Genomic DNA, 22,934 nt, shown 5'->3' with positions numbered 1-22,934 from the left:
ATTAAATACGATTATGCTGCCCAGAAACTATGTAATTAGGTATTGTTTTATTATTGTGATGTGTACTGAGATACAATGAAAAAATATTGCTTTGCGCATAGGCCAGGCAAATCATATCAGACATAAGGATGATCATACCATTCATGAGTACAATAATGCAAAACAGAAAGGGAACAGAATGCAGAATAGTGTGCTCCATTGCACAGAAAGTGCAAAGAAAAAATAATGCAAGGGCCACAACAAGGTAGGTTGGAAGACCCTTCGTATATGAGATCCATTAAAGAATCTGGTAACAGCAGGAAAGCAGCTTCCCTTGAATCCGATGTGTTTTCAAGCTTTTGTATCTTCTGCCTGATATGTGTATCCCTAAGCTGTGATGCATCCCCCCTATAGGATGCTTTCAATGGTGCACCTGTGAAAATTGGTAAGTGACGTTAGTAATATGTCAAATTTCCTGTGTCTTCTGAGGATGCTGAGGCATTGGTTTGCTTTCTTGCCTATACTGCATGATTTGACCTCCACCATTGTGATTTCATCCAAGTGATTACTGTTTTGATTTACTCTGAGTTAAGTTAATTTTCAAGCTGTAAAAAAAAATGCCATACGAACCAATTAAAAGCACATATCTTATCCATCAACTTAATTCCTCTTCTTATAAACTGTCTGAAATGAGTTATGATCTTGGTGGCAAGATGAGTTTCAAATATTAACTCACCATTTCCTGCTCCAATATTGCCCACATCTGCACCAATTTCGAGTCTTTATTATCTTATGAGGTGACTATTCCAATGTATTTCAAGCCGCCACCCAAAACCTTCTAAACAAGGTCATTGAAAACTTTTCCGCTTGTGTGCTAACATGCATCAGGCTCCATTCATGCATGAAATTTGTGCTGATTAACCTATTCTGGCATGAATGACCCTCTGATGGCATCCAGCCTTAATGAAATTCCTTAAAACATACTTACTTGACCAAGCCTTTGGCCATCTGCCCTAACATACAAAACAGAAACAGAAAACACTGGAAACCATCAGCAGATTAAGCAGTATCTATGGATAGAGAAGCAGAGTTAATGCTTCAGGATGAAGACACACTTTAATATTTGTTTCCAGAGATCAGTTCAATTTTGTTTAATAATATTCCTGAATTGTTGCTACATATCTGGCAGACATTCAGTATTTGATGGGGGAAGAAAATTATTCACGCAAGCTTTGCTTACACAATGAATTAATTCAACTTCTCCAACTGCCATGACTCAAAGTGTCATTCTATGCAACTCAAGTGCAAAGTTATGCTTTTTTTTAAATCTTGCTGGTTGTAAATTTTCTTTCAATTGCAGATTTTCACGACATATAGTATGCTAGGGATGTTGCGTATTTGAAATCTCAGTTAGACATTCTCACAGGCACATCCTTTCACAAGTAATGGGAGGATAAATCAAGAGGGTATGCTGTATTGTGCATTACTCATTTTGGGGACTGTAGAATGGTTTTAGGCCTGGAAGTTGACCTTCACTGTTTATGCAGTAATCAAACTGCTGAAGTTCTGCAAAAATAATCATCTTTGTTGAGCTGGAATTTTATAGTTGGCCTTATCTTTCCTCGTTTATAGTGATAGATTTGTCAGGCAGCCAACTCTAGGCATTGGTTAGGAATCATTACTGGAAGTGTAGACATGGAAAATGATTGATGACATGATTGGGATTGGTTTGTGATAATTTGTCCTCTTGGAAATAGCTTGCTGATGCTTACCACTCAGGCGGACATGAGAAATTGTTACCAGACAGTGACAAGTGACAGTGACAAGCAGCCATGAAAAAGAGAAAGAGAGAGAAGAATTGCACAGAAAAATAAAGAAAAAGCTTTTTCACATCATCTGCATTGTGTTTAAAAAAAAGCTATGTGTATGATCACACAGAAACCATTTGAAGGATTGAATCAAATCCAATAACGAAAATGGATTAAATATGTTACAGGAAAGTGTAATAAATACAAAACTAGATATTTTTGACATATATACAGCTGCATCTCTAAAATATACATTCAATATTTTTTGATCAAGATAAATACATCAATAGAATCTGGGACAAATTAGCTCAATTCCTCCAACTACTGAACCACAGTGATTAAGCATTAATATTACATTTTTTACAAGCTCAACAATAGTTTGCGCAATGATCTTAAATGCTCTGAAACTATGCATTTAAAGCAAAACAAGACTAAATCAGATTAACCAAGATTTTATGCAACTTTAACATGCTGAATATTGTTCTGACAATTTAAATTTAAAATCAGCGAAATAAGGCTTAACTGCACTGTGTGATACAGAAATTTAGACAGCACAGCTGAAAATTCTTATTCTATTTTCACTCTTAGCATTTTTGACCAAATCTGATTTTGTGACTAATGATCTAGCTTAAAATTTAAAGGAAATATTCACGTGCCGAGTCCAATGATTCATGATAAATTTTGAGATGGTGATTATCAGATGTTGACATTTTTCACTGCACTTCCAATATTTAATATGGATACTACTTTCCTACTTTTGACAACTTCGGACTAAATCTTGCTCTAACCCTGGGTCTGAATAAAAGTCTCAGTATCCATTTGTACTAGACTAAAAAAAAAAAAAATTTAAAAGGATAGTTTTTTTGTTTGATAAATATTTCAATATAAACATTGCATTCAACACAACCCACTAATTCAGGAAGAACTGGGTGGGGTTCAACATCTTTAAACAAGTGCACATTTGATGAAGACATAGGGTATTAAGGATTTCAATAAGTTAATTTTCAGCAATTATGTTAAGATTGTAGAATTTGAGTACATATTCCAATCATTACGTTAACTATCTGAGCAACTTAAATGAATGGAAAAATCAGGTGAATTATACGTGTGTATCCCTTTTCAATTGATGTTTCATTATGTGCTCCACCTAGGCAATTATTTAACATCAAAACATTAAACTAGAAATGCTGCGTTTTCTTTTAGTTCATGGATCTCCCCAATGCATTTTACCATCAATATTTTCCTTGTCAAATGTTTACATAAGCAAAGTTAAGTCACTTCACTGTAAATGAATCTATTCATACAGTAAAAGCAACCAGACATTTGCACGAGAGATGCATGAAAGAGCTGCAATGAGAGTCCCGTTGCCTAGCTTTTCTCAATCCATCTCAAATTGAACTCCCATGTCAAATTTGCGGAAGCCATTGCCAGATTTATTACATGATTTGTTTGCTACACAACCTACTTCACTGAGGGCGTTTATAGTAAGTGACAGTACTTGCTTTCAGTCAGCCCCCAAAAATGAATAATTTATCTGGTCATGATAATCTTCATCCCTTAATGCTCCTCGAATATGTGCATATAAATGTCCCTTCACTTTGAAAAATAGCTAATTTTCAAGATAAAGCAATTCATACAAATTATAAGATTTCTGCAAATACAATAGTTGCCCTAGCCATCTGTTCAGGCGTACACAAAATTTAAAAGGGAATGATTGCATACATGTATTTTTTTTTAATACTGCACTCTAAGGATTCCTACAAATGATTACTCCACAGCTGTCCGATTCCATTCTTGGCTGAAATTGTTGAGTGAACAGTAGGCAACAGAAAAATATTGTAAATTCTACAAGCAAACATTTCTGTTAAAACAGTATTCAGTGCATTATTCTCTTTCTAATGTTCTGCTCATGGTTTTCAGGCACATGTCTGTAACAGAAAAAACGAATTTACTGAACTCCATTTTTTCTTAGTACGAGTGGAGTTCATTAAAGAATTAAGTTAGAATCTGGCTTGAGTGGATGTTTGATAGAACTTCAAAATAAGTCCAAGACTCTAAAAGGTTCTTTATCTTCATAATAACAATCTTTCACCTGTTATTGATGATATTGGGATTTTAGTACTGTGTGTTCTCACAAATGGCAGAGCAGACCATATGTTTTGAATCGATGGTGCAGAGGTTACAATAGACTTGCTGCTTGTCCTATCGAGAGTAAATTCATCGACGATTTAGAGTTCTGCTTGTTGTTTTGTTTAACCCTGCTCTTGGTGCAGGGATTCTGCTGGTGGTGGTTGGAGAACGACCTTTAATTCCTGTGGGACCTGGCCGAGAAGTAGCCAGAGTTCCTGGTTTTGCTGTTTAAAATAGAAATATTTAATTACCTTTATTAAGAAGTTTCAAACATCTCAAAGTAGCAATTTGAATAGTGGTGAGAAAATGTTAGTGAGAGCCTAAATCCTCTGCTATGCTATGGGTTGAGATTGTACTAACTAAAACATTTGAGACAAATAAAGGGGATTCTGCTCAAAAGCATAAACGTAATTTCCTCCATTGTTATCAAGAACAGAGATAATTTAAGGAAATTATTTCTTCTGCTTCCAGATATAGGGGTTATGTACTTTAAGGGGATTTTAATATAAATTATACCAATCTTGCTTCAATAATAATCTATATTCTAGCCAGGTGTAACCTATTTTTGAATAATTAGCAAGGTAAACGAAGAGGCTAAACACTAATTTCATATGCATTCTATTTATATTTTTAACATAAGCTCATCAGCATTCGCACCCCTATACATAAACTTATTCATATTTCCCCAAAGCATGTCACTTCATGAACTATATTTTCAAAGTGATCTTTATACAATAAGGGAAAACAACTTGATTAATGAGTAGTAATTCCAGGCTCATGATCAGTGTTTAAATTTTGATTTGATTGTCTGAAATATACAGAATGGAAGCACAGCCTTCGGCCCATCTAATCCACGCTGACCATCAATCAAACATTCATACTAGTTCATGTTACCCAACTTTCACATCCACTCTCTAGTCATTGTGGACAAATTATAACAGCCAATTAACAAACCCACAAGTTTTTGGGATGCAGAAGGAAACCAGAGCACCCAGAGGAAATCAACATTGATACAGGGAGAACGTGCAAATGCCACATGTTTGTGGCACACAAGATCAGGATTGAACCTGGGTCTGGCATTGGGCAGCAAATTTATCAGCAGCAACACTATAACACCTAGTTTAAATAAATTTCCGTAAGTACAGGCGTCTGTTACAAAGGACCTAATTATTCAATGCCAGCAGTACGGCACCCAGTATAATGCATCACTCCAGAACTTGCTACTTGCTCGACTCTATTCTGTAGCCATAACAGGCCACCTGGCCGTGTGCATATTTCATCCCACAACCACCAACGCAATGTTCCCCCATGCTCAATTTGTGATCCATCTTTCCTAATGCTCTCAGCTAAAGCCCCATCCATTGTTCACCAACTCCAGGGATAATTATTCCTTCACCAAGTCATGCAATCACACTGCAATTAATTCTCCATGTGCCGATGTCTCCCTAATCCATAATGCAACCCCAATCCACAATTCTTCCTTTAAACCCCGATATTTGATTTGAGGTCTTGCGTCTAGTTTGTCTTTGTAATGTCTGCTCTATCATGCTTAAAGCCTTTGCCTCATTCCAATCAATGGAATTTTAATGCTGGGATGTGTTGCACAGAATTTCTAACTTCAAATTTCTATAAAAACTGTACTGGAAAAGATAATTCATGCATTCACGCTGTTTTGTAATGCCTGTACTAAAGTATTGGTGTATTTAGCAATCTTGGAGATTGCAGAGAGCATTATACTGAATTGCACGATGTTTCATTAGATTATTTCACATTGGCTCTTGTATTTGCATTGAAAGCAATAGTTATCGCAAGCCATTTCCATTGATTTCAAATACACAATTGACACTATTTGATCCATGTGGATGAGTCGCTGTTATTGTCTGTGAATGACAGTCAATCTGAAATAGCTTTCAATGTATTTGAAATTAATTAAAGGGTATTCTATTCCATTCAATAATAAACATCCACTGGGATTTTTAAAACATAGTAAAATTAGCCTGCATTTTCTATAAAAATAGTTAATGTTCAAGGAGCAGAATTAAGTTATTTGGCCCATCAAGTCAACTCTGCCATTTAATCATGGCTGATCTATCTTTCCCTCTCAAGCCCATTCTCCTGCATTCGCCCCATAATCCCCGACATCCTTACGAATCAAGAATAGTTCTCATGCGGCTGGTGACGGCATAAACAATTTACTTAGAAATCTGAAAATAAAAAACATGGATGCTGAAAATCTGAAATAAAACCGAAACTGTTAGAACAACTGCTGTGTGCTCTGCTTACAAACCTTTGCTTTTTCCACATTGTTGCCCGATTGGGGATGATCAGCCATGATCACATTGAATGGCGGTGCTGGCTCGAAGGGCCGAATGGCCTACTACTGCACCTATTGTCTATTGTCCTGCTGTTTTTCCAGCATTGTGTGTTTTATTCTAGTTAATAATTTGATTTTGAATCGGTTTCTTGGTTGCATTGTAGAGCCTTTTGAAAACAACAGATAAAGGACAAGTCCTCAGCCCCACTGTAATAAATGATCCTAAACTTTTATGTGAAAACCGTCAAAGTGAAATTAATCTATATGGAAGTTGCAAAATCTAGAAGAAAACTTTAATGTTTTACAAGGAGGAAATGGGCTCAAGGTTATTAACTAATGCTAGGGCCCAAATAGTAACAGCATTCATGAAGAATAACTGAAAGCTGCTTTAAGTCGGTGTTTTTTAGTTTCCTGAGCTGTACTCACTGGCGATTAAAGCCAACAGCTACAGAAGGCAACAGTTGGAGCAGAGTGTGAGAACAGTATTCATATTTCAAAGGTTCTGTAGTTTTGTTTTGTTTATTAAAAGTTGTTTTGATAACCACAGTCATCAAAACACCATCTGATTCATAGATCAATAAGCAGCCACTGCGGTTAAATGTCTACATTTCTAGATAGTGTGTTACTTGGTGGACTATGGTGTATGTTTTTTTTTGTTAACAGATGGATAACAGTGAAATATTTATATTTTAACAATATGCTGCTAGAACAAATGTTCTCAATGCCATGAAGCAGAGGACTAATCCAATACTTACAAGTTGTCAAACAAGTGGCCAATGAATTTCCTTTCTGGCAGATGATTTGGAGATGGGCGGGGAGTAGAAAGAAGGACAGGAAGAGATAAACAAGATCACTGAGTTGAGCTGGTAGTAAGGGAGACATCAACACAACAGAAACAGGAAGAAAGTGAGTCCTGAAACTCCAATCAGTAACTAATATAAATAAATTGATTCACCCACTAAGTCTGCTTACTATTGTCTTCCTGAGGGGCTGATCCGCCACTGAAGGCACACTGCTTAAAACAGCCCTTCAGTGAAAGCCCTTAAAAATGATGACCCATTTGAAGTATCATCGTTGAGTGAAAAGACAGAGAGGAATGATGTTTGTTGATCTATTTTACTGGATCAGCAGTGATTGGGCCAGGAAAGGTATTAGCAAGATAAAGCACTTGCACTGTTAGACATGATCTTTTATTACTTGTCCCTACACTATCCATTTTCAATGGGGCATGTTCATACTCTGTCGACTGCCAGTTAAATATTGCTAAATTACAATATTAGCATGTAACAGAAACAAGTAGGATGAGAAAACAAATGATGATGGATACGATTCAAAATAATGCAATCTTTACATAGGCAATCTGGAAAGAATGCCATTAATTCCTTCAAATCCCTTCAATACCAATATCCCATTGAAGCTCATGCAGTTGTACAGGGTCTTGGTGAGACCACACTCGGAGTATTGCGTGCAGTTTTGGTCTCCAAATCTGAGGAAGGACATTATTGCCATAGAGGGAGTGCAGAGAAGGTTCACCAGACTGATTCCTGGGATGTCAGGACTGTCTTATGAAGAAAGACTGGATAGACTTGGTTTATACTCTCTAGAATTTAGGAGATTGAGAGGGGATCTTATAGAAACTTACAAAATTCTTAAGGGGTTGGACAGGCTAGATGCAGGAAGATTGTTCCCGATGTTGGGGAAGTCCAGGACAAGGGGTCACAGCTTAAGGATAAGGGGGAAATCCTTTAAAACCGAGATGAGGAGAACTTTTTTCACACAGAGAGTGGTGAATCTCTGGAACTCTCTACCCCTGAGGGTAGTTGAGGCCAGTTCATTGGCTATATTTAAGAGGGAGTTAGATGTGGCCCTTGTGGCCAAGGGGATCAGAGGGTATGGAGAGAAGGCAGGTACGGGATACTGAGTTGGATGATCAGCCATGATCATATTAAATGGCGGTGCAGGCTCGAAGGGCCGAATGGCCTACTCCTGCACCTAATTTCTATGTTTCAAAACTCGGAGGCAGCACACCCCACTGCAACCAGATCCTCGACTTCCTGACCAACACACCACAATCAGTGAGGATAGGTGACCAATCACCCTCTACGATAATCCTCAACACTGGTGCCCCACAAAGATGTGTTCTCAGTCCCCCTCTTTACTCCTATACCCATGACTGTGCAGCCAAACACAAAGCCAACTAAATTTCACAGATCCAACACAAATTCACAGACGACAACACCACCCTAATGGACCAGATATCAAATAATGAGGAGACGGAGTACTGGAAGGAGATTGAGAACCTCGTAACGGGGTGCCTAGAAAACACCTTTCCATGAAAGTCAACAAGACAAAGGAGATTGTAATCGAATTAAGCGAAGCTGTACACATACACCAGTATACATTGAAGATAGGCACAAAATACTGGAGTATCTCAGCGGGACATGCCCCATCTCTGGAGAGAAAGAGTGGGTGACATTTTGGGTCTCAACCGTGTCTACCTTCTCTGTAAACCAGCGTTTGCAGTTCCTTCCTACACCCCAGTTTACATTGTCAGCATCGAAGTAGAGATGGTTAAAAGCTTTAAGTTCCTACGAGTTAATATCGCCGGCAATTTGCCCTGGACCAGCCATATCGAAGCAATGACCAATAAAGCACACCAGCGTCTCTACTTTCTTAGAAAGCTTACGAAGTTCGGCATGTCCCTAACAACCCTCACCAACTTCTACAGTTGCACCATGGAGAGCATTTTTTCAGGATGCATCACAGCATAGATTGGAAACAGCTCCATCCAAGACTGTAAGAAATTGCAGAGTTGTGAACGGAGCCCAGACTAACATGCCAACCAACCTCTCTTCCACTCATTCCATCTACACTTCACGCTGCCTCGCCAAGGCCACCAGCATAATCAAAGACGAGTCTGACCCTGGGCACTCCTTCTTCTCTCCCCTCTCCTATCAGGCAAGAGGTACAGAATTTTGAAAAAGCGTTCCTCTAGATTCAGGGAGTTTCGTCCCAGCTGTTATCAGGCAACTGAACTATCCCTTCAACTACAGAATGGTCCTGAGCTACCATTTACCTCATTGGACTACCTTTTATCGTACAGTACTGAACTTATCTTGCACTGAACTTGTCTTCCCTTTATCTGTAGACTGTGGGCGGCTTGATGAAATCAAGTATTGTCATTCCGTTGATTGGATAGCACGCAATAAAAACGCTTTTCACTATACCTTAATACACGTGACAATAAACAAAACTAACTAACCTTTGATAGCAGAGAAAGGTGCATTTTGCATTAATGCATGTGCTAAAATTGAATAGGTTAATGGCTGGCTCTTAAGATGGCTTTGATTTATAAAAAATGTTACCTTGGAGTTGCTGGGTCCTCTGTAACGTCTGCATTCTGCGGGGGTTCATTTTACAGCCGTCTCTTCCCATGAGATGCACTTTCCAGGGCTGAGAGAGTTAGAAGAACAAGGAGACCTCTGTTAGTTAGAATATGTGCAGTGAGCAGCTCCTTGTGGAACTGTGCTGCAGACAGGGGCTTGGCTGAAATCTGTGCAAACCACACAGGGTGAGCAGGTCACCATGTCTGCCAGATAGCATAATTTTTACTTTCAATGTACAAAGCCATAGCTTTATTCAGAGACCCAACATATTTCATGGAGTGGAGATCTAAAACAGCAGTACAGTATTCTCTGCACATGTTTATTTTAAGATTGTAATGGCGATATATCCATGCACATATGCAAACTGGAGTTTGATACATTGGAACTCTAAAATAATCATCTTTTTCAGAAATTTTCCAGATCTTTAAATTAAAAATATCACAAATCTGTTATATTTTACTATTGAATTGAGCTCATCTTTCCTTCTTTTCTGTGTGGTAAATCCTAATTATACATATACTACTGGTGCTATTCCCACATGGCTTTAGGACTACTTTTTAATTTACCTCCTGTCTCCCCCATTATCACTGAGTTTCCTTTCCATTACAACCGATTAGTTTTAATGTTATATTCAAATATGAGTAAATATATTATTTATTTCATACAATCAAATATAAAAGACAGAAGATAAACACAAAAAGCTGGAGTTACTCAGCGGGACAGACAAGTACAAAGGACAGAAGATCGGACGATGTGCAAGGTTTCCATATTATTTAGCTAATACCGTTAGTTATCTTTGTGACAGAGATCTCACAATAACAGAGCCATTCTTAAAACTGAATGTCAACGTGAAGATAAGACACTACAATAATTATAAAGATTAAAAAATTGGGATAAGGCAAAATAGGAACACACGTCTTGTGGTGCCAAGTCTTGTGGTGCCAAGTTACGAAGGAAAGATTGGTGTTTTAATAATCATAAACATTTATGAAAGAAAAATTGATAAGGCAATGAAGCAGATTTTAAGGTAGACAAAAATGCTGGAGAAACTCAGCGGGTGAGTCAGCATCTATGGAGCGTTGGAATAGGCGACGTTTCGGGTCGAGACCCATTTTCAGACTAAAGGTCTCGACACGAAACGTCACCTATTCCTTCGCTCCATAGATGCTGCCTCACCCGCTGAGTTTCTCCAGCATTTTTGTCTACCTTTAATTTCTCCAGCTTCTGCAGTTCTTTCTTAAACATAGAAAACAGGTGCAGGAGTAGGCCAATCAGCTCTTCGAGTCAGCACCGCCATCCAATATGATCATGGCTGATCATCCAAAATCAGTACCTAGTTCCTGCTTTCTCCCCTTATCCCTTGATTCCATTAGCCCTAAGAGCTATATCTGATTCTCTCTTGAAAACATCCTGTGATTTGGCCCCCACTGTCTTCTGTGGCAGAGAAACAGGGGAAACAAAGGATGGTCAACCAAATGATAAGGTACAACAATCTTTGTAAGAGTAATAAAATAGAAAACTTAAGAAAATTTCTAACAAAATGACGTTAGAAGCTGTGGGAGTGTGAATAACCTCCGTAGAAAGTAGTATTTAGGAATATAGTAACCAGACAATTCAACCTGTCTTGCCACTCACAGATTATATTTGACCTTAATCTTAATTTTATTCACCTACCTTTAATTCCTAATGTGCAGTGAGCTTGCCTTTAACCCAAGTCTATTAATTTCTAATTAATATGGCTTTAAATGCTTTTGGAGGGGGGCGGATTACAAATTTCAGCTTTGTGCGGAATAAGTACTTGCTAATTTTATCTTGAATGACCTAGCTCTATTTACCCCCAAAAAACTAGAAATATATCAGTCAATGGAATGGAAAATTAAGACAATAAGAAAAAATGGTTAAAAATAGAAGAGAAACTTCAAGGAAGCATTATTTCAAAAAGTTGAACATAATTTGATTAAGATAATAATATCAGAAATAATGCACTAAATATGTCAGGAATCAATTGGTGGCTACACAGAAATTTATTTAACTACATAGGTGAATAAAAATGTGGAAAGATAGCGGTGCCTCAGACACAGTTGGAATAAGAAACCACTTATTATTTTTGGATGCTGCTGTAAAAAAATCCCCGGTATCCCACTTCCAAATGGGAACATTAGATTGATAAGCCAAATGAAACCACATATGAAAGAGAAATTTGAAATAGGCAGACAAGAATACACTTGGCAGTCCATGAACAAAAGTCCAACAAAATTTAAAAAAGGAATGAAATGAAACTATAAAATGAAATGAGAAAATGTAATAGCATCAATTGAAAAGCATCAAATCCCATTCAAGAGTATGCTATTTCATATGATTATATCAGGTACATAATTGCCCTTTATAAGAACTTTGTTGGATTGGAATGTTAGTCCTACAATTCATTTCTGCAACCACAAAATGAGAATGTTTTTATGTGCATTACTTGCCAACTAGCCACCATTGATGCCGAGCAGCAGTCTAAAGGGATTAATTCAGTATTTTGACATGAAGAGTGAAGCACTATGAGGAAAGTGTATTTTGGGTCAATAGCTTAAGCAAGGGGGCACTCATCAGAAAATAGATTTTATAGCATGCCATTGACTGGGTGTCAATCGTTACCTCCACTAGACTCTCCCAGCTGATATTTGATATATAGTTTAAAAATTGCAGTGTGAAGATTGTGATTTGCATTATGGAATTTTACTTTGCAGGATACTTATGGAAGTATTTCCTTAGGAAGTATCTGAAATGCCCGAGGCCCCAGATTTTCTTTTCTTCCTCTGGCAGTGTGTGCTTTCTTCAATTGGTAAGGTAGGCAACCATTTGCAGATAATGAAGTCGCCGCTTCTTTGGCAACCACCGCAGTGGTCTTCAGAAATATATATAGAATGAACTCCAGGAGACCTATTGTTCCCATTGCATTTGCACTCCGTGTAGTCAGAATGCTCATTCGCCATTCAAGCGATTCACTCTCAGCCGTGCTTCTTCAAACAGCAATGGGACACGAGTTAGTAACAGAATTGGTCGGGTACAAACAATTCTGTTAAGACAGCAAAATATGTAAAATGATAAAAGGCAATTTTGCGCATGACTAGCAATTGATTCCCAAAGTCCAGTCAACTGGCCAAATATTTATCATCTCTATCTAACTAACCTTGCATGCATCATCCTGACTTGGCAATTATCCAATAGCCAAGGTTGCAATCAACCCCAATAATAATAATAAAAGTGCTTGCTCATAAAAAACCTATTGTATTCTCATTCCATTTACTGCCGTGCTAGCCTAGTTGTGAAATAGACTACCCATATGATCCTTTTCCAGTTAGGTAATGCACACCAGATTATCAAATAAGTCTGTCATGAATCTTCTAAATTACTAACCAGCAAAAAATACAAGAAACCATATTCACATTTTAACTAAAATCCAATCCCTGGTCCACATTGAGTCAGCTCATTCAGTTGAGGGACACAAACAGAACTGATTAGCTTAATACCTCCATGTTAGGGATAGGGAACAAAAGCACCAGAAAAACAAAGGGGGGGGGGGGGGGGGGGGGGGGGGGGGGGGGGGGGGGGGGGGGGGGAAGGAAAAGGGGGGGAAGGCAACAACTCATCTATAATAAAAAACTACTGCATAGAAATGAAGGGAGTCTATAGAATTCCCAAAACATTTTTCAAGTTCTTACCTCCTCTCCTGGCTGGAAATTTTCATGGCAGAGTGGACAGTGATTGGCAATTTTCTCAGGCTTGGCGGCTGCAGAAAGTTACAGAACAACACTTCATTACTCTCTGCATCACGCATTCTAATTAATAACATTTTTGCACCTTTGTAGATAAACTGTCCACTTGTGAACATAAGTAATATTTCCATCTCTGGCAACATACTAAAAAAAATTGTTTCCACTTCAACTCTGTTAAGAGATCATTTGTTATTCATTATGGTAGCAAAGTGGTTGTGAATGGGCTGCATTGATAAACCTGGATTCATAATCTGGAGATAAGAACCTGAGACCACCAGACCAGATGGTGAATTGAAATCAATTAATTAGGTACATCTGGAATAAAAAGCTATCAATACTGGGAACTTTCACAAATAGAAGATGACTTGCATAACCCAGCTGGTGCACTATGACTCCCAAAGAAAGACACCTGCCATCCTTACTTGATCTGATCTATATGTGACTCTTAACTGCCTCTATAGAGACATTTAAGGATGAACAATAAATAAAGGTTATAGCCTTGCCAACGACACCCATAGCCTATAAACAAATAAAATGAAAGCACTGACGCAGTCCATAGTAGAGTGCCGCAAGGCTCGGTGTTGGGGCCGCAACTGTTTACCATATATAGTAATGGTTTGGAAGAGTGAATTAGGAGCAACACTAGCAAGTTTGCAGATGACACAAAGCTGGGTGGCAGTGTGAACTGTGAAGAGGATGTCATTAGTTGCAGGATGACCTAGACAGGTTGAATGAGTGGGCAGATGCGTGGCAGATGCAGTATAATATAGATAAATGTAAGGTTATCCACTTTGGTGGCAAAAACAAGGGGGCAGATTATTATCTCAATGGGGTTAGGTTAGGTATAATAATAATAATATAATAATCTTATTTATATAGGGTTAGGTTAGGTAAGGGGGGGGGGGGTACAACGAGACCTGGGTGTCCTTGTACATCGGTCACTGAAAGTTGGCGTGCACAGCAGCCAGCGGAGAAAGCTAATGGAATGTTGGCCTTCATAACAAGAGGATTTCAGTAAAGGAGTAGAGAGGTTGTTCTGCAGTTGTATAGGGCTCTGGTAAGACCACAACTGGAGTATTGCGTACAATTTTGGTCTCCTAATTTGAGGAAGGACATCCTTGTTATTGAGGCAGTGCAGCGTAGGTTCACAAGATTGATCCCTGGGATGGCAGGACTGCCATATGAGGAAAGATTGAAAAAGACTAGGCTTGTATTCACTGGAGTTTAGAAGGATGAAGGGAGTCCTTATAGAAACATATAAAATTATAAAAGGACTGGACAAGCTAGATGCAGGAAAAATGTTCCCAATGTTGGGCGAGTCCAGAACCAGGGGTCACAGTCTTAGAATATCAGGGGAGGCCATTTAAGACCGAGGTGAGAAAAAACATTTTCACCCAGAGAGTTGTGAATTTGTGGAATTCCCTGCCACAGAGGGCAGTGGAGGCCAAATCACTGGATGGATTTGAGAGAGAGTTAGATAGAGTTCTAGGGGCTAGTGGAATCAAGGGATATAGGGAGAAGGCAGGCATGGGTTATTGATTGGGGCCGATCAGCTATGATCACAATGAATGGCCTCCTCCTGCACCTATTTTCTATGTTTCTAAAAGATTTAAAAGATTTCTGCAAAATATTGGACGCTCTTTGCAATATTCACATTACATTATTTTGTTCAGGATTTGCACATATAAATTGGATTATGGCATGTAATCTCTTATTTCTACACCCAGATGGTGAAATAGTCTTTTACAGGGAAGAGAAATGTAGTTTGCATTTGCTGCAGATTATTGGAGTTTTACTGCACTCATTTTTGAAACTAACTTGAGCACAGGTAACAAGCAGCAGTGAATTAAGTTGCTCCTTTGATGATGGCAAGTGAATGGAAACAGCTGTGGAGTCTTAGAAATAATCTTTTTGCAGCTTCTTGACCAAAAATGTCCCATCCAGTCCACTGTCAGTTATACAGTCATTGAGTGTGGAAACAGGTTCTTTGGACCAACTTGCCCACACCGGCCACTGTGTTCACTGATAAACAACAGATAAAGTATTTAAGAATGACTGTTACATTGATTACATTATATAATGGAAGTTGAGAAAAATTTCATGAAAAATACATCTCCAGGAAAAGTAGTCCAATTTCATCTGCCTTTTGTTTTTATCTGGGGCAAGACAAAACCATCAACGCAAAGCTTTTATTTGTAGTACCTGAATATAATCATTAATGTGTAAACTAATCCAGATTCATATCAATTTCTCAAAGACAATGAACTCCCTCAGGACCTTGTTCAGCATTTCTTTTGTTCTCAAAATTTGTTTCCAAAATTGCCAAGGCAGGCCCAAGGATATGTTGGGCACCACCCAGGCAATGATAAAATTGTTTTTATTACAGCCTGCATTAGGTCGCAGTTTTATACAGTGTCAGAAATTAAGGTATGTGTTTTGATGTTTTGCTTCAATTCAAAATTTAATTTTACTGTCATATCGGCATTTGATAAGGTCCCATATAGGAGATTAGCGGGCAAAATTAGGGCACATGGTATTGGGGGTCTTGTAATGTCTGCTGGAGGGAAGTAGTTCAAACAGTCCGTTACAGGGGTGTGATGAGTCTTTATGGATGCTGATGGCTTTCCTGAGGCACCGTGTGAAAGTACTTACTATGAAAGTAAGCATGCAGGTACAGCAGGCAGTGAAGAAAGCAAATGGCATGTTGGTCTTTATAACAAGAGGAACCTACTGTATTAACCAGAGATGCTGGTTAATACACAAAACGACACGAATTGCTGATGTAACTCTGCTGGTCAGCCAGCATCTCTTTAAAACATAGTTAGGTGACATTTCAGGTCGGGACCCTTTTTCAGACTGCTACAGGATGCTCTCGGTCTTGCTCTATGGGGCTCCCTCCCCTCTCACCAGGTGTCGCCCCTTCCTGTCAGCCGTTGCTGTGGCCGCTCCTCCTCCTACCTGGGGTCAAGGTGGAAGTTGGTGACCTCTAGGGAGGAGGCAATGGTGAAGTGGCAGTGTACAAAGCAACAGCTAATGGAAAGGGAGGGAGTGTAATTTGCGAAGGAGTCGTCAACATCTTCCACAAAATGCACCTGTTGACACTGCCGTTGCTCCAACTAACGTTGTAACCCCAGACAGAGTTACTATCCACTGCCTCCCTCGTTCGTGCTCGCCTTCCTAGTGTCGCATTAAAAGTGGCTCAAACGGAAAACGCTTTTATATCTATGAAACTGGCAGGAAGCCTTCGTTGTCCTCCCGTATGGATAATACAGGTCATTCAGGAAATGGGACCACCTATTGTGAATTGTTAACGCAGGTGCGTATTTACGTAACTCACCTATTACACAAGTTGGTGAGTGCCTGTACATAAGTGTGAATGTAGAAGCATGTGAAATTAGGTTGATGCACCGTGTGTGTATATGGTCAAATGGGATTTATGATCATGTTCTCCTAAAGTGACTTGGTCAAACCAAGATTGTTATGTGTAATTTCCTTAACCTTAATGAAAAAAATTAAATTAGATGTAATAATATTTTTTGGCTTACCATTGCAGTTCTTTGTCTTCAGATGTTCCTGGAGATCCTCTTTTGCTATTGCCTCACTACAGCGCTGACACTTCCCAAAGCTATCTTTTTTATCACACTCGGTTAGCCTGTGCTCAGTGAGGCTGGCTATTTCTACCACCTGGATAGAGAAGGAAATTCAAAATTATTTCTGAATCACAGCATTTCAGTTTGTAGGTTAAACGAAAAGCGAATCTATCCATAACATTTCAATGATCTACATACATGGACCATCTAGTCCCTTGGGTTTCCAGTTTTATCATTTTAAATATCTGTGATTTGCATGTCCAAACTATATGACCCAACACTTGCCTGTAATGTCCAATCAGTCCATTCTATGTTTTAACATGCCATTATAATCCATGCAACCACCTATTCTGCTCACATTGCAACCAAAAAATGGCTTGTATCATTGTCTATTCCATCTTTAAGTCAAGTGCAACTGCAATGTAATTTTTCTGATATCATGCTTGACATAACATGCCACTTTGAATACTTGGACACACCCCATGAGGTTTAATTTAAGAGAGACGTTTAGAAATTATTGGCCTTTTAGAATTTACATTCAAAATTAGTGAGGACAACAACCAAAAAATCTACGGGGACCTATTAATTCTCGAATTGCTTCTCTTCCACCACTGCTGCACATTTATTATTCTGCTAATTTTCCTTTCTAATGCTTTCTACTAATTTTAAACAGAAACTAAGAATTGCAACAACTTATGCGCCTGTCTATTTTTTGGGCAACTACAGGCGACTGCAGCAAAATGTTCAACATGTTGAAAGATTTTCAGCTACAGCGGCGACAATTTTTGCTGTCGTAGGTTGCAGCCAGGTGTTGTAGGTGAATTCCATTACAGCTAGTCCCTAGCAGTCGCCTAAAGAGTCGCCTAAGAGGTACAGGTCCAAAACTAAAACCTTTCAGTTGCATAGTGGGAGACCTACTGTTACTAGAGGGAAATTGATAGGTTCCATTTTAGGGGTTGCACATTCCAATCAAAGAAGAGAGTCCATGTGCTTGTCCAAATGGCTCCAAACATCATAGTCTACACAGAGCATGACAGCCAAAACTTTGTTTGTGCTCCTCAGTCTCTGTACAGCTCAACCTTTGGTGGCTCTGTGGTCTCAGCACAGGCTACATTCTTCTTGGAATTCCACATGGCACAAGATATTCATTGTATATGTTTGTGTTGTCCTGCCCTGCCTTGATTAAATTGGCTTGCTAATTTACCTAATACCTTAAATAAATAGTTACACTATTGCTGCCTCTGCACAGCAAAGTCCTTTACTCACCAAATCAGAGACATTGCACTCAGTAGGCATTGCATACCATGCTTTAATACAATCCATTGATGCACACTCTGTGGTACCACAACTTTTTAGTTAGCCGACATCAATTTGCAACTCTCAATACTTAGCTAATTAACTGGGTGGATGGATGTCTGGTTATTATTGTTTCTTTTTTAAACACTTAAATAAAGACTTGAATCCAGGGAGAACTAGCTAACTGGATAGAGAATTGTCTTCATAGTAGGAAGCGGAGGGCGATGGTGGAAGGTTGCTTTCCAGAGGCAGGGAGTGAAGAAAGTGAATGGCATGTTGGCCTTCAGAACAAGAGGAGTTGAGTTTAGGAGCGAATAGGTCCTTATGCAGTTGTATGGGGCCCTAGTGAGACCACACCTGGAGTATTGCGTGCAGTTTTGGTGCCCTAATTTGAGGAAGGACATTCTTGCTATTGAGTGAGTGCAGCGTAGGTTTACAAGGTTAATTCCCGGGATGGTGGGACTGTCATATGCTGAGAGAATGGAGCAGCTGGGCTTGTATACTCTGGAGTTTAGAAGGATGAGAGGGGATCTTATTGAAACATAAGATTATTAAGGGTTTGGACACGCTAGAGGCAGAAAACATGTTCACGATGTTGAGGGAGTCCAGAACCGGGGGGGCCACAGTTTAAGAATAAGGGGTAAGCCATTTAGAACTGAGATGAGGAAACACTTTTTCCACACACAGAGTTGTGAGTCTGTGGGATTCTCTGCCTCAGAGGGCGGTGGAGACCGGTTCTCTGGATACTTTCAAGAGAGAGCTAGATAGGGCTCTTAAAGATAGCGGAGTCGGGGGATCTGGAGAGGAGACTCTCGTACAGACCGAGAGGAACGAGGTACTGATTGGGGATGATCAGCCATGATCACATTGAATGCCTGTGCTGGCTCGAAGGGCCGAATGGCCTACTCCTGCACCTATTGTCAGATTGGAGCCCCATGACTAGTGGTGTGCCTCAGGGATTAGTGCTGACCCCATTGCTGTTTGTGGTTTATGTGGTTAGTAAGCTGCACATGACACTAAAGTGGGTGGTATCATAAATAGTAATCAAAAATGGTTATCAAAAATTACCGAAGATCTTGTTCAATTGGGGAAGAGGGCAAGGTGTTGCATTTTTGGAAGTCAAACGAGGGAAAGACATTCACACTGAATGGTGGGGCCCTGGAGAGTGTTCGAGATCAGAGGGCTCTAAGAGTACAGGTACACAGTTCATTGAAAGTTGCATCACCGGTAGATAGTGCAGTTAAGATGGTCTTTGGCACATTGGGCTTCATCGGTCAGAGTATAGAAGTTGGGATGTTATGTTACAGTTGTACAAGACATTGTTGAGGCCGCATTTGGTGTATGGTGTTATGGTTTGGTCACTCTGCTTAATAGTTGTTAAACTGAAAAGGATGTTGTTAAGCTGGAAAGACTGCAGAGAAGATTTATGAGGATGTTGTCAGGACTTGTGGGCCCGAATTATAGGGAGAGGTTGGGCAGGCTGGGACTTTATTCTTTGGAGCGCAGGAGGATGAGGGGTGCTCCTCTAGACACAAAATGCTGGAGTAATTCAGCGGGACATCTTCCGTGTAATCCAGCATCTGCAGTTCCTTCCTACACACGAGATCCTTTGGAGGAGTTAAAGATCATGAGGGGAATAGATAGGCTAAATGCATAGTATTTTAACAGAGTAGAGGAATTAGGAACCAAGGAATACAGGTTTAAAGTGAGAGGAGAAAAACTTAATAGGAATCTGAGGGGCTACGTTTTCCACAGGGTGGGGTTATTTACGAGCTGCAAGAGGAAGTAGTTAAGGCATATTATAACAAAGATAAAGGCCAAATGTGGGCAGGTGGAACTTGTAGATCTTGGTTGGCATTTGCAAGTTGGTCCAAAGGGCTTGTTTTCATACTATCCGATTCTGAATCCTATTGCAAATGAAAAGACTAAGAAAATCTAAAACATTTAAAAAAATCATCCGCTTATTTAAGTCTACACTCCGTTGACGTTATGATCCGTTTTAAAAAAAAACGTAATTCTGTACAAACTAATCACCATTAAGTTAGTCATGTTGCAGACTTATACTACCGTGTAGTCTGTTCTTTTAGGACTCACGGCCCTGTTGTCCTCATTCATTCTAGCACGTTGTTGAAATGTCATACTCTTTATCAGAAAAAGAGCAGATATCAGACCTCACGACCAGGATTGAGGTAAAACGTGCAATTCAATTCATTTTATATGACCAATGCACAATATATTGGCCAAGCCATTTCCTCCTACATATTTCCTTACTTCATTTCTTACTTCTGTTGAGTCTGCTATTTTCACAGCATCTCCATTGTGCAGGAGAAATTTTGAGCTTCCAGCACATAGTTCAGAAAATGTTTAACTTTTGGGTTGTAGTATTTCCAAAGATGACATCTTTAACGTTACTTTGTCAACCAAGTAAGGAATGGCAAAATGAAGGGTGCCAATTAACTTAAGTCCCGGTCTTACCCAGTGCAAATGTACATATTTACCAGTGGAATTGCTTCTCTTCCACCACTGCTGCACATTTATTCACAATATTATGAGAAAGAATGTTGCACAAAACAGGGTGATTATTAATATATAAATGCATGACCTAAATATTGGAATGGCTGAACTGCATCCACGTAATGCTCCACTGCTGCATATTTATTCATCGTATCATGGACAAGAATGTTGCATAAAAGAGGGTGGTGGTATATGGAACAATCTGCCAGAGGAAGTAGCTGGAGCAGGTACTACAACAGTATTTAAAAACACTTGGACAGGTACACGGATAGGAATGTTTTAGATGCATATAGTTCAAATGTGGGCAAATGGGACTGTGGAGAGGATGTTTCCACTAGTGGGAGAGCCTAGAACCAGAGGCCATAGCCTAAGAATAAAAGGACATGCCTTTAGAAAAATGAGGAGCAATTTATTTAGTCAGAGGGTGGTGAATCTATGGGACATTGATGGCTGTGGAGGCCAAGTCAGTGGATATTTTTAAGGCAGAGATTGACAGCTTGATTAGTAAGAGTATCAGGGGTTATGGGGAGAAGGCAGGAGAATGGGGCTGAGATGGAAAGATAGATCAGCCATGATTGAACGGCAGAGGAGACTGCCTAATTCTGCTCCTGAAACTGAAGTGCTTTGATGGGGTATCGATGACGGGCTGAAGGGCCTGTTTCTGTGCTTATGGCTAATGTTGCTTAAATACTGTGTCATATTTTTAGCATATTGAATATTTAAGTGCAACTTTCTACATGGAAGTCTATTAAAATGAAGGTAGAAAACCACAATTACATTGCTGTGTTTGTAAAAGGTATATTCATGTCATTTATAAACATGAATGTAATTCTCCATAGAAAATGTATGTTTTGCCTACTCTTGACACATGCATTTCACCAAAACATAGGAAAACACAAAAAATAATTTAATTTGATACTAAATGTACTGTATTGATCTTTTTGAAGATGTCAAATTAAATTGACAAACTTGAGGTTACACGAGTGTACATGATACTTATACTGGCTAGAAGCAGGATAAATAAAATTGAAACATTACAGCTCATAATGACAGATGTAAATCGAATCTTAACTCCCACAGCTTATTTACATCCCTCTATATTTTATTTGAAACAACTGTACCCTGGAGCATTGAGCTACCAGTTCTGGTCTTCTCTCAACTGGGTTGTGAATGCCGGGCAGTGAATGCCATGCAGTATCACCCAGCACAGCGAGGCCATGTCCTGCTCCCGGCGGCAGTTGGAATTTAAGGATTTGCGGGAAGCAGCTGACATGAGCGAGGCCAGCGAGCGGCAGGAGAGAGATGTTCAGACGGAGAGAGCACTGCCAGAGGTGAGCGGGCCGGCAGAAGGTGCTGAGGTGGCGGACGGTTCCGCTATCTGGTCTCAGCGGCTGCTCGCAGCTACCTGACCTACTTCCCTCCCCGGCCACAATGCAGCACAATCTAGAAGCATTTAGATCAGTTAGAAATTTCGGTGAACAAATGGAAGATGGAATTTAATCTGGATGACAAGCGTGAGGTGTTGCATTATAGGAGGTTAAGTGCAAAAGGGATGTATACAGTAAATGGTACGATCCTTAGGAGCATAGATTTACAAAGGAATTTTGGAGTGAAAGTCCATCGATTCCTGAAGCTGGCAATACAAGTGGAGAGTGGTAAAAGTGTTTATCAGTCAGAACGCTGTGCATAAGTGTTGACATATGCAGCTGTAACAAATGTTGGTTTGGCTGGATTAGGTGTATTGTGTGCAGTACTGATATCCCATTACAGGAAGGACATGAGGCCGATATTTAGAGACGGTGAGAAGATGTTCACCAGGATGTTCCTTGGTTCGGAGTGGATTAGTTATAAGGAGAGGTTGAACAAAGGCGATCTGATAAAGGTGATAAGATTGAGAGGGTAGATAGCGTAGATAACCAGAAGCTGTTTCCTGGGATGAATGGTCAAAATCAAGAGTGCATAGGTTTAAGGTGAGAGGAGGAAAGTTTTAAAGATGTGTAGGGCAAGTTTTAATTTTACAGAGAATGGTAAGTGCCTAGAACGTGCTGCTAAAGGGAGTGGTAGATAGGTATGCTTAAAATGCATTTAGGCAAACACATGAACAGGTTGGGAATGGTGGGATATAGACCATGTGCAGCCAAATGGGATTAGTT

The 22,934-nt window shown here is 39.5% G+C and overlaps 1 protein-coding gene across 5 annotated transcripts in view; it reads right to left on the bottom strand.

Moving 5' to 3' along the window:
• Positions 1-25: 25 nt before the first annotated feature.
• The window catches only part of cep104 (centrosomal protein 104), an 83,677-nt gene continuing 60,768 nt past the window's right edge, over positions 26-22,934 (bottom strand). For 4 of the 5 annotated variants that reach the window (XM_055659400.1, XM_055659398.1, XM_055659399.1 and 1 more), the window contains 4 exons: positions 16,927-17,065; positions 13,328-13,395; positions 9,597-9,684; positions 26-4,141 (listed from right to left, as the gene is read on the bottom strand). In XM_055659400.1, coding sequence (XP_055515375.1) covers positions 4,005-4,141; positions 9,597-9,684; positions 13,328-13,395; positions 16,927-17,065 — 432 coding nt within the window. In that variant the 3' untranslated portion in view covers positions 26-4,004. Of the gene's footprint in view, positions 4,142-9,596; positions 9,685-13,327; positions 13,396-16,926; positions 17,066-22,934 lie in introns of those variants that run through there. The other variant, XM_055659401.1, reaches the window with a different exon arrangement.

Source organism: Leucoraja erinacea, chromosome 30 (genome assembly GCF_028641065.1).
Source record: "Leucoraja erinacea ecotype New England chromosome 30, Leri_hhj_1, whole genome shotgun sequence".
NCBI lineage: Eukaryota > Metazoa > Chordata > Chondrichthyes > Rajiformes > Rajidae > Leucoraja > Leucoraja erinaceus.
This window is presented reverse-complemented; position numbering and strand designations above follow the sequence as displayed.